Consider the following 12621-nt stretch of genomic DNA (forward strand, 5'->3'; position numbering starts at 1 on the left):
CAAAGACAAGCTAGATTGCTTGCACCAATATTACATCAGTCAATGAACTTAGCTAGAGAAGCATTAAAAACACTGCCTGAAGATGGAAAAGTTATGCCTCCATATACTACTGTTAAACAGGGTCAAAATGAGTCCTACATGTCATTTTTAGAGCGTTTATGTGAAGTATTGGAAAGGTCGCAGTTAACTGATCCAGTTCATGAATCATTGCTTATGACTTTAGCAGTGGACAATGCTAATCCTGCTTGTAAGCGTATTTTACAGGCGATGCCAAAAAATTCGACTTTAGTTGATATGCTAGAGGCATGTTCAAGGGTGGGTACACCAGAAGAGCACGCTGGTTACATGGCTAGTGCTTTTGTAGCAGCCATAAAGCCATTAATTCAAAAAGGTAAACAGGAATCAGGACTTTTGTGTTATAATTGTAGAAAATCAGGTCACATAAAAGTGCAGTGTAAAGCAAAGCCGAGACAACTGACAAAGGAATCAAGTAGTGCTAACACTGGTGTCTGTACTCGTTGTCAAAAGTTCGGACACAGGGCTGTGGATTGCAGATCAAGATTTACTAAAGACGGTAGACCTTTAAACGGGTCACTGAGCGCGGGGAGGGGCAGCGCGATGACACAAAACAGCAACCCTCACAGGCAGGCTGTTTGGACAGCATCGCCGCCGCCACCGCAGGGAGTGCAGGAGTGGATATCTCAACGGCAGTAGAGACAACTCTGGTGGATTCACAGGTTTGCTGCATTCCTACTGAAATGCATGGACCTTTGGGTCGAGGGTTAAGTGCGCTACTGCTGGGGAGATCTTCTACATCCAGAAAAGGAGTTTTTGTTTTACCAGGAATAATAGATGCTGATTTTACCGGAGTGATTTCTATTATGGTATGGACACTTTTTCCTCCAGTTCATATTCCAAAAGGGTCAAAAATTGGACAGTTAATTCCTTTTTATTCGGCAGTTCCAAAAGTTCAACACAAGGAACGTGGTGAGGGAGGTTTTGGTTCTACTGGACCTCCTGAACTCTATTTGGCATTGGAAATTCATAAGAAAAAACCTACACAACAGGTGACATTGTCACATCCTGATGGAGGAAAACTTTGTCTGTCAATGCTTATAGACACTGGTGCAGATGTTACTGTTGTCAGCCTAGAACAATGGCCTTCTAATTGGGAATTAGACACTCCAAGCTTACCAGTTATGGGTGTGGGTGGTATGCAAGCTACAAAAGTGAGTGCTAAGCCTATTCAGGTGATGTTAGAAGATGGCAGCCATTGCACTATACAACCCTATGTCATGCCACTTCCTATTTGTCTATTAGGAAGGGATGTTCTTAGCCAGTTAGGAGCAATAACTACAACTAGGATAAAAAATTTTTGACAGCAGTCACTGAAGGGCGACCAATCCTAAGATTAAAATGGAAAACAGAGACTCCAGTGTGGGTTGATCAGTGGCCGCTATCAAATGAAAAGATCACCTGAATTAATGACTTAGTTTCAGAACAGTTACAGTTAGGACATATTCAACCTTCCATGAGTCCGTGAAACACTCCAATTTTTACAATTCAAAAAAAGAGTGGAAAATGGCGTCTTTTGCATGACCTCAGAAAAATTAATGAAGTAATGGAGAATATGGGAACACTACAGCCTGGCTTACCATCTCCTAACATGATTCCACAAGAATAGGATGTGTTAGTAATAGATCTGAAAGATTGGTTTTTTTACCATTCCGTTACATGCAGATGATTATGAAAAATTTGCTTTCTCAGTTCCATCAGTTAATAAGCAAGAGCCTATGAAAATATATCATTGGGTTGTTTTACTTCAGGGCATGAAAAATTCACCTACTATGTGTCAGTTATATGTTGCTTGGGCATTGGCACCTCTACATGACAAACACAGAGAATTGATCATATATCATTACATGGATGATATTTTGATTACTAGAAAATCACTTCAAATTGAATTGATAGTTACAGAACTAGAAAAAGAGTTAGGAACCAGAGGTTTAAAAATTGCACCAGAAAAAATTCAACAAACACAGCCTTGGAAATATTTAGGCTGGGAAATTACTAAGTCTACAGTTCATCCACAAAAATTGACTATCAGGACTAACATTCAGACTTTAAATGATGTTCAAAAATTATGGGTGATTTGAATTGGATTCGTACCTGTTGTGGTATTACAAATGATGATTTACTGCCAATTGCTAAATTACTACAGGGAGGAGGTGGGGTTGATGCTCCACGTTCAGCAAATGCTGAAGTACAACAAGCATTAGTTAACATTATGCAAAAAATTTCCAATCATTATACATACAGATGGGATCCAGAACAAGAATTAGGATTAATGATTATTAATAACTCTGCACATCCTTTTGCTTTGATTATGCAGTGGGCAAAAGAATCTGATCCACTCAGAATTTTGGAGTGGTTGTTTCTTTCAATTCAACCCAAACGATCAGTAGTTGCCAGAATAGAAGCATTTGCACCATTGATAATAAAAGGTCGATCTCGTATAGTAGAAATAAGGGGGAAAGAACCAGATTATGTAGTCATACCTTTGTCAGCTGTATAGTTACAATGGGCATTACGGAATTCTACAGCTTTACAGTCTGCAACGTTAGATTACTCAGGACCAATTAGAGTGCATTACCCTCCACATAAGCTTATGAGGTGGTTGCCAGCATTTCAAATAGAACGAATGCCTCTTTTATCGCTGAATCTAGTAAGAGGTGTCACTGTTTTTACAGATGCAGGAGGTCGTTCACAAAAAGCTGCAATAACATGGCAGGAAGAGGAAGAATGGAAGGATTTTGTGCTAACTGATTTAGAGGGTTCAGTTCAACTCTTAGAACTACAAGCAGTAATTCAAGTCTTTAAGATGTGGGACAAACAACCTGTGAATGTAGTATGTGATTCACTTTATGTTGTAGGGGTTGTACTGCGATTAGAAAGAGCAGTTTTGAAGAATATTGACACTTCACTACAGTACAGATTATTTAAAATTTTATGGGATTTACTGAATCAGCAAACACATTGTTACTTTATCACTCATATCAGGAGTCATACAGGCATTGCTAGTAGCTTAGCTGAAGGTAATCAGCGCGCAGACAGATTAGTTGCACCTGCTTGGACGGGTCCTTCTATAGACAGATTTGCTCAAGCTCGTCGCTCACATGATTTTTTCCATCAGTCAGCTAGCGTTTTACAGAAACAGTTTCATATTCCTGAGATTGATGCACGAAACATTGTTTTGTCCTGTGCTGATTGTCAAAATTGCTCTGGTGGGATTTCAGGAGGTGTTAACCCACAAGGTCTGGGACCTTTAGAGGTTTGGCAAATGGATGTCACACACTTTGCAGAATTTGGACGTCTCAAGTATGTTCACGTTTCGGTTTATGCTTTTTCTCATGTTATATGGGCTACTGCTCAGGCAGGAGAGTCTAGCAAATATGTTCAAAAACATTTAAGGGCAGCTTTTGCGGCTCTTGGTATTCCAAAAGAAATTAAAACAGATAATGGTCCTGGCTATATTGCTTGGGCTACCACTCAATTTTTATCCTTATGGGGCGTTACCCAGACGACAGGGACACCGCATCAACCAACAGGGCAAGCTATTGTGGAACACATCACACCTTAAAACAGCTGTTGCAAAAACAAAAAAAGGGGGAGGTTAGCCTAGCACCTCAAGGGCGCTTACAAAAAGCTATATATGTTATGAACTACCTTAGGTTACCCAAGGGAGAAAAGGTTCCTCCTATGGTAACTCACAGTGCAGCTTTAACAGAAGGTTTAGAGCAAGTCAAAAAGGGACAAGCAAAAGTTTGGGTAAAAAATGGAGTTACAGGACAATGGGAAGGTCCATGGAACTTGATAACATGGGGACGGGGATATGCCTGTGTCTTTACAGGATCAGGATCGCGCTGGGTTCCGGCAAAGTGGATCAAACCCTGGCTAGAAAACACTGCTCAAAGCACAGAAGTTAGAAACAGCAACAAGACACAAGAAGCAGAAGCAGCGCCATCTAGTGGTGAAACTGATTAGATACCTAGCATACAATTAATAACATAGAGGGGGAAAATTAAGACTGACTAGTTTTAACCTGTTGGGATAATATAATTGCTTCATTTATTCATACAGAGTTCAATGACGTTATGGATTTTGCAATGCATAGTAGGCATTACTCTAATAGTGCTAAACATAACTGATGCTTTTTGGCTTCCTTCTCAGCCAAAGACTAACATTTGGATAACTTTAGCCAACATGACAGGTCAAGATTCAATCTGTTTAGCTACTGCATCTCCGAGCAATCCTTTCTCAACATGTTTAGTTGGAGTTCCACTAGATACTAGAAACAATTGGTTGATGGTAAAAATGTGACAGATAATTGGGACATCTGGGTTGTAGACCTACCACAAGGAAGTTTGGAACCTCAAGAAATTGAGTTATTAGGATCAGTAAAAATGCATTTTTGTCTGTATTTCAATTATTCAGGGAAAAACATCTCTCTTGTGCAAGTGGTAAATGCTTCATCATCTGTATATCACAATCAGACTTTTTGGTGTAATTACACCAGTCCAAATGTATCTAGGGCTACCGATATTCCTTTGAAATTACCCCCAGGAATTTTTCTAATTTGTGGAGATAGAGCTTGGCAAGGAATTCTTTCCTACATAAAAGGAGGACCATGTTCTTTAGGGAGATTGACTCTATTGACTCCAAATACATCAAACATTTTAATGCATAAGAGAGGAAAAAGAAGCATTCATGCCTATAATAAAGATTGTAAAGATAATATACAATTTTGGGGAAAAGGTGGAACTATAGCATCTTCTATTTTTGCACCTGGAGTTGCAGCAGCACAGGCTTTGACTACACTTAACAAATTAGGATGCTGGTTAGCAAAACAGACTAACGCTACTTGTTTAGCATTATCTGGACTTTTAGTAGACACAGATTCAATTGGGCATGCTACGCTTCAAAATTGTGCTGCCATGCTGCCATAGATTTTTTGTTGTTAGCGCAAGGACATGGTTGTGAAGACTTTGATGGGATGTGTTGCATGAATTTGTCTGATCATTCTGAATCAATTCACAAAGCAATTAGAAGGTTAGATGACATGACCAAGAAGTTAACCTACGAGGACTGGGGTTTAGACAAGTGGTTGAATGGTTGGGGTATTACAGGATGGATTAAGGATCTATTGAAAAACAGTCTAATCATATTGATAGTTGTTTTAGTAATATTAATGCTTATTCCTTGTATCTTACAATGTGTACAATGTACAGTAGAAAAATCCATGAAAGGTCTATGGTTGGCTCAAAAACAAAAAGGGAGAATTGTGGGAGATTTGAGTGATTTTCTTGAAGTTCATGGACATTGTATGGAATTGAACTGAACAGGCCTCTGAGGCCTATGTATTCAGCAAGAGAGCAAGAGAGCAAGAGTCGAGCAGCCTACGTGTCTTACGTGACTTTATACAACCTTGGGTAAAACAAAAGAAAGACTGTCTAGTGAAGAAAAGAGTCAGCAAGTCAGCTATAATGTAGATACATTTTGTTTAATATTAGAGCTTATGTAAGAATTGTATAATCCAATCACCTATTAGTTTGCGGCGCGTGAACAGTAGCTATTGACCAATTACAAGCAGCCTTCTGATGAGTGGACAGCGCGTGGACAGGTCAAAAAGATATTTAAGGAGAGTTATAACAAGTAATAAACGGCTTCGCTTAAATTCATATTGGATTGTGTGGAGTCCATGATTCTTCGCCCTTGCATAAGGAAAGCAAGGAATACCCACAAGGAAAAAGGCAACTTCTGTTAATTTGATTTAAATACTTGGATGTAGTCATCAAGACTTAACACACCAAAATATTTCTGCACAGGTTCTGCTTTTCAGAAGATTTTCACCTTGGGTGCACTAAAAAAGTACATTATATACATAGAGACCACAGGGAAGCTTAAGCACCAACTAGGAAGTGTTTGCTTCTGCAAACATTTGTTCTGATAGTTTTTCACATTATTAAAGCATCAAAATAAAACACTTAAGGAAGCAGAGAATCATCAGTCCTTTTAAAACAGTTATAGATTCCACTTAATGATTCTTTTTAATGTTATGTATCCCATAGGTCTGCCAACCAGAACCAGTACATACTAAAAAAATAACAACAACAACAACAACAAGCTTTGCCTCCCAAACTTTGGTGTCAAATTTGCAATGCAAGTTTTAAAGAATTATCATAAATACTGGAAACAAATAAGTGTTCATTGGTTCATTTAATTTACCAAATTAAACCTTCAGCTTCTCCTTTGCTTACTGACAACCTTGTAGTAGCTTTTAACAGTAAGTTTAACATTAAGATTTAAATTATTGTGTTCTGAAACTCATTAAAAATATTTTTGTTTAGGACAGACAATTAATAAACCAGAAAGAATAAATTCTCACCTGTCCACGGAATGTATTCAGGTTCTCTTTCTGGAAGGTCTCCTGTTTTATACAAAGAGGCTCTAGATTGACGATACTGACAGGCAGCTTGTAGCATGTCCTATTTAATGACAAGGACAGAAGTACTCTTAAGTCTGCCTGTATATACACAGACTGCAAAAGATGTTGTTTTTCCTAATTCTGAAATATTCTTTTAATATCCTCCTCCTTTGTACACCACGCAGTTGTACAGAAGAGCACAAACTGACTGCACAAGAAGCCTCAGTGCTCAAACATAAGCTCTTCACTCTTTGCTACGTACTCACGCTTTCACAACTTCCAACAACGCTGCAACTTCTCAAATTCTCTTCAGCAGTGGGTCAAGAGGAAAAAGAATGTCCCTAATTCTGCGTGAGACCATCTTTTCCTTTCTAATATATTTGGACAGGTGAAAAGTGCGTTCACTTCTGCTCTCATATCAGTAACCCAGTTGTACTACACTCAACTTGCTCAGTGCTCTTCAATATCTACCCTCCCCTCCCCCAAACATTCCAGTCAATGCAGTTCTATACCTTAATGATGTTGTTCACATTGACAACTATCTGGGCCCACTCAATTGATTCAATAGCTGTGTCTTTCAGGATTTGTTCCTCTTCTTCCAGCAAGCATTCAAAGATGGAATCTATCTGTGACACCTTAAAGACAGAAGGAAAAATTGCACTGAGCACAAACATATCCATCACCAGCTAACACCTGAAAGCCAAGTTGTGAGTGGGATAGAAAAAGAAACAGAATATCAGTAGAAACCACATGAAAAGGTATTAACTACTCAAATGGATAATGAAATCACCAGCTTATATTTTATGCAATACTTAGAACACAAGAACTGCCTTATTTCTGAACTTAAGTCTGGAAAAACAAACAAACAAACAACAAACTTTTTTTAAAAGCTACTCCATAAACTTTAATTAAGCATATTCCTCCATATTATGCTGAAACATTTGGCAGTAGAATTTTTGTTAGACAAAGTATACTGGATAATATACCTGCTTTAAAATAGTCAACTATTATTTCTATTTTCTTTGATATTTATTTTTCTCCACTAGCAACTACTGTCCTCTGCAGGAAAAAGCCTCCTAAGATAAATGTTTTGGGGATAGCTCTTCTCAAGAATGAAAAAAGAAATAAAGACTGGAATGCAGCATAAACTGAGAACTAGCTTACATTCACTAACGTTAGAGTGGATAAAAATATTATGAGAAACTGAACTGATACAATTCCATTCAGGACAGCTCATCAAAGCAGCCCTCCTATCTGGAAAGCTTCACATTCTTCAGTACACCCCTCAAAAATGATAATTTAGCCTATGTCTTCTGACGTGCCAGAGAATTTCACTTGTCTTTTTCACTGCTCATTCATGTAGTTTAGTTGGAAATCATAACAACTTCAGTTCTGCTACACGAAATTCGTCAGAATTAATGTTTCAGCTGCAGACATAAAGCATGTACACTGAAGTGAGGCAAATACTACCTCACCATCCCTACTTAAAGGGAAACTCTGTGAAGTTGAATTGATTTTTAAGAGGATGCCATACTATACAATGATTCAGAAATAATGGGTTTCTTACCTCTCGAAAGAACACATCTGCAGGGGTAAGACTTGGTGGAATGTCACACTCCCTTTTGTTTAATGCCATCAGTATAGCAGCATTCACCAGATCAGGCAGCCTGGAGTGGTGATTCTTGAGAACAATAGCTGCTGCCAGTTTCTCTGCGTGCTCACAGAGCAACAACCGAGTTGCCATCGGCATCCCTCGTACTGGAAAACTGCCCAGACGTTCAAATACACCAACCTTTTATTAACAACAAAAAAACAAAACACAACACACCACAAGCACTTTAAACAGCGTTCTAGAAGAATTACTATAAGGCGAAATAATACTCTACTGTGTGCATGCCGATACCAAAAGAACACTAGAATTTTACCTTATGAAGAAACTCAATGAAGAAGGAATGTGCTTTTGTCTTATCCTCTAGCTGATGCAGAAGAATGAGAGATGTGTTGCTGAAACCAGCTGCTTCTAAAAAGAGAAAAATGTTTAGTGTAACCGCATTGGTGCTTTTAAAATAAAATGTATGTACACACATTTATACATTATTTACCATGCTGTTTTCAATGTGAACTCTACCATAGCTGAAGTAAAGCCTTTAGAAGAAATAATAGAAAAGTTTGGGTTGGAAGGGGTCTTTAAAAGTCACTTACTCCAATCCTCTACAATGAGCAGGGACATCTTCAACTAGATCAGGTTGCTCAGAGCTCCATCAAGTATCTTTGTATCAGTATAACTATCCTGAAGCACTCAATTCATTATTCTGCTAAAATAGCAGCTCACCAGCTTATTCAAGTTTTAGTAAGATTCAGATTCAAATTTTTATCTTCATCGTGGACTAGTTATTGCTAAATTCATTATGGCCCAGATCACAGCTACTACAAAATGAAGTGTTCACAGGCACTCAGACCTAATTACTCTGCGATGCCTCTGCAATTCCTCTGCACAAGATAAGTAGCTGCCCACCATGGCCCTCTGCAACTGAGCTTGCATCTGAAGAGCCAGCTAACATTTCTGTCCAGACCATCAGGTCCTTAAAGGAGTCAGTGAGGATGGTGGAGCTTCCTCAGGAAGCCCGTGATTTGGAAAAGTCAGCATTGACTCACCAAGGGCAAATTGTGCTTGACAAAACTGATCACCTTCTGCAAAGTAACCTCCTCAGTTGATGTGGGATGAGTGGTGGACACGGTCTGCCTGGGTTTCTCCAAGGCTTTTGATTTGGTTTCCCACAGCCAGCTCCTAGGGAAACTGATGCGTTACAGTCTAGACAAGTTGTCAGTGTGGTGTGTGTGGAAATGGTTGACAGACCATACCCAGAGGGTGGTGGCAAATGGCTCCTTTTCAAACCGGCAACCTGTCAGCAGTGGGATCCCCCAGGGACTGACATTGGGTCCAACACTGTTCAACATCTTCATAAGTGATCCTGATGATGGGATCAAGTGTACCCTGATGAAGTTTGCCAATAACACCAAACTGAGCAGGGAAGTGGACACTCTGGAAGAGGGAGCCATCCTGCAGGAAGAGCTGGATAGGCTGTAAGAGTGGGCTAACAAGAACCTGACAAAGTTCAACAAGGACAAGTGTAAGGTCTTGCATCTGGGAGAACAAAACCCAGGAGTGCAGCACAGGCTGGGATCTACCCAGCTGGGGAGCAGCTCAGTGGAAAGGGACCTGGGGATCCTGGTGGACAACAAGCTCAGTATGAATGACCAGTGTGCTGCTGCTGTGGCAAAAAAAGCCAACAGGGTGTCAGTTTGCATCAACAGGAGCATCACCAGCAGAGCCAAAGAAGTCATTATCCCACTCTGCTCAGCACTTGTCAGGCCACACCTGGAATACCGTGTTCAGTTTTGGCCCCTGCTATACAAAAAAGAGGTGGAGAGGCTGGAGGGGGTTCAGAGAAGGGCCACAAAGGACTGGGAAGCCGCCACAGGAGGAAAGGCTGAGAGAACTGGGCTTGTTCAGCCTTAAGAAAAGAAGGCTTAGGGGAGACATCATCACCATGTTCCAGTATGTAAAGGGTGGCTACAAAGAAGATGGAGATTCACTTTTTACCAGGAGTCACACAGAATAGACAGTGGGCAATGGATACAAGTTACTCCTGAGGAGATTCTGGTTGGAAACAAGAGGAGATTTTTTTTCACAATAAGAATCATCAGCTCTTGGAATAATCTCCACAGGGAAGTGGTGGATTCCCCAACATTGGACACTTTTAAGATTCAGCTGGACGGTGTTGGAACATCTTCTCTAGACCATGCCGTTGCCAAGAAAGTTTAGACCACATGATTGTTGAGGTCCCTTCCAACCTGGAATTCTATGATTCATGAGTACCCTCACAAGAATCTCACCCCAGCAGAGTGCTCCAGAACCCAAGTTATTTTCCTATTTCAGAATTTCTGTATATTCTAGGTGTATTTTAAATCAAAAGACTATCAAGATACAAAAACTGAGAACTATCACTGTAAGCAAAATTAGCAAGATGATTTCCAAGAAGCTAGCAATTTTCACTTCTTGTTTTAGCCAGGAATAACTGCAGATAAGCTGCTGAATTAAAAATAAAGTTGATTCAGAAAATACTAAGGATCTGATGCCTGACAATTTCTAACTCGTTGCCATACAGAAACAACAGCAGGAAGCATCATCCATCTGTAAATATTTACTACATGAACTTTCAAACTGAAGCCTCTGCTCAGTAACTGGCAACTGCTGCCTAGTCGTGGGGATGGCTCCAAATTGACACCATTCACAAGAGACAGGGAAGCATGAACAAAGAAGTTCCTCGGTGAAAACATATCCGCTTTAATCCTTTGCACACAACAAATATCCCAAAATAAATTTTCTAGTCCTCTTTTAGGCAGAAGTTAAATACCAATGCCCGAGAGGGATACGAGCTCATTCTACCGAGGATCCAAGCCCGCCAGCAGCTGTGCAGCCACACTGACAAAAGGTCTAAGCACGAGCAAATAAACACTTTCTCTTAATACATCTATTTGTAGAAAATAATTTAGAACTATATAAGGAATCATGGAAACACTGAAGTGCCACCACCTGTTCCTTGCACAAAATACCCTTCTCAGAAATTTGTTTTCTTTGCTGTTTGCATTTACTACATGAAGTCAAGACCTAACCACAGTAGACTGGATGTTTATCTGGTAGTGTCATAAGATGCATCTTTTAGCCTTCCTGGAAATATATCTATCTAGTGGTGGTAGAGGACAAAGGACACCTGTGCCTTGGTTTCAAAGCTTAAATTGTAATTTTATCTAGAGTAATATAGACAGTTTTTCACAAAAAACAAATGAACAAACAAAAACACACAAAAAACCCTAAAAAACAAACAAACAAAAACCCCCAATGCAACACACAAGCAAAAAAAACCCAACCAACCAAAACAAAAAAACCCCACAACAAAACAAAAAAAAACTAACCAAAAAAACCCACAACAAACAACCCACATAACAAACAAAAAACACACGTTTACCTTCAGGTACAGATTCAGCCCATCTTGGATCAGAGGCAGGGTAATCATCCATTAAATCCACACTGATCTGAGTCACTGCCCTGTCCAGTTCACCATCAGAATCCAGATCTGTGTCACCTGGAAAAAGTTCAGCTACCATGCTCTGTGCATTGAGTATATCTTTCCTGAAATAAAAGAAACACAAAGTTATGTGAAATAAAAATGATAGGATTATAGGAACAAGAACCACTCAATCAGATTTTCTGATATGCTTTTGTGAAGTGCTTTAGATTATAAATATAAAACATTGCTTGGGCTCTCTCAAAACCATTTATGGTGGTTTCCAATTCTTTTAAAGCAAGTAAGCTGCACAATTTATAAAACAAAAAAGCACAAGCCAGGAACTGTTTCAAGTCACGTTTTGTTTTATTACCCCTATTACTATTATTTAAGAGAAAAGATTCATCAAACAGACCTGCCTGGATGTTTCTGGTAGCTAAGTCACCAAATTTCTATTGCTTACTTTAAAATATTCTCAAAAGTACATGTAATCACTCCCATAAATGGCAATAGACTAAAAGTTCTCAGGGAAATGGTTCAGCAAATCTAACAAGTTATTCTTGTTATAATTTCAAAGCATCCTATTCTATTCAGGTTAATGAGTAAAACAGCAAGAAGCATCTAAATGCCCCAGCCTCTAAGGTATGAAGTCGTGCTGAAGAATTCTATGTAAGAAGTATCCAATATTCACAAAAAGCACTGATTTGATCTGGTGACTAAAAAATTATAGTATTCCAACTGAGAAGGGATACTGTGATTCCAATATATTATCTGATTTTGGAAATATTTCTATTTTTCATGAGACTTTCAGTTTGAGTGTTTATACGACCAAAATATCTTGAAATAAAAACCAACAGTGCATCAAGAAAATGCACAAAGGTTTACTAAAGTAACCTATACTTTAAAAATCTGGATTATACTGAATCTTCTAAAAAACAACCTTTTTCTATTTGCACTGCATCAGCTGCTTGGACATCTGGAGAGGCCAGTGCTACATCTGTTCTGTGAAGGATTTCTCCATTCATTTTACCAGACTATTTTTTCTGGAAAAATTCTAGAACAATACTA

At 39.1% G+C, this 12621-nt stretch overlaps 1 protein-coding gene across 1 annotated transcript in view; it reads right to left on the reverse strand.

Annotated features, from left to right (window-relative positions):
* Positions 1 to 12621, reverse strand: part of NUP133 (nucleoporin 133) — a 43193-nt gene that overhangs the window by 15083 nt on the left and 15489 nt on the right. Inside the window, exons 13-17 of the mRNA XM_082049180.1 lie at positions 11515 to 11678; positions 8410 to 8504; positions 8052 to 8276; positions 6997 to 7119; positions 6446 to 6545 (exon numbers count right to left, since the gene is read on the reverse strand). Of these exons, the coding sequence (XP_081905306.1) occupies positions 6446 to 6545; positions 6997 to 7119; positions 8052 to 8276; positions 8410 to 8504; positions 11515 to 11678 (707 nt within the window). The remainder of the gene's footprint in view (positions 1 to 6445; positions 6546 to 6996; positions 7120 to 8051; positions 8277 to 8409; positions 8505 to 11514; positions 11679 to 12621) is intronic.

This window comes from Streptopelia decaocto (genome assembly GCF_964273445.1).
Source record: "Streptopelia decaocto genome assembly, chromosome: 3".
Lineage (NCBI taxonomy): Eukaryota > Metazoa > Chordata > Aves > Columbiformes > Columbidae > Streptopelia > Streptopelia decaocto.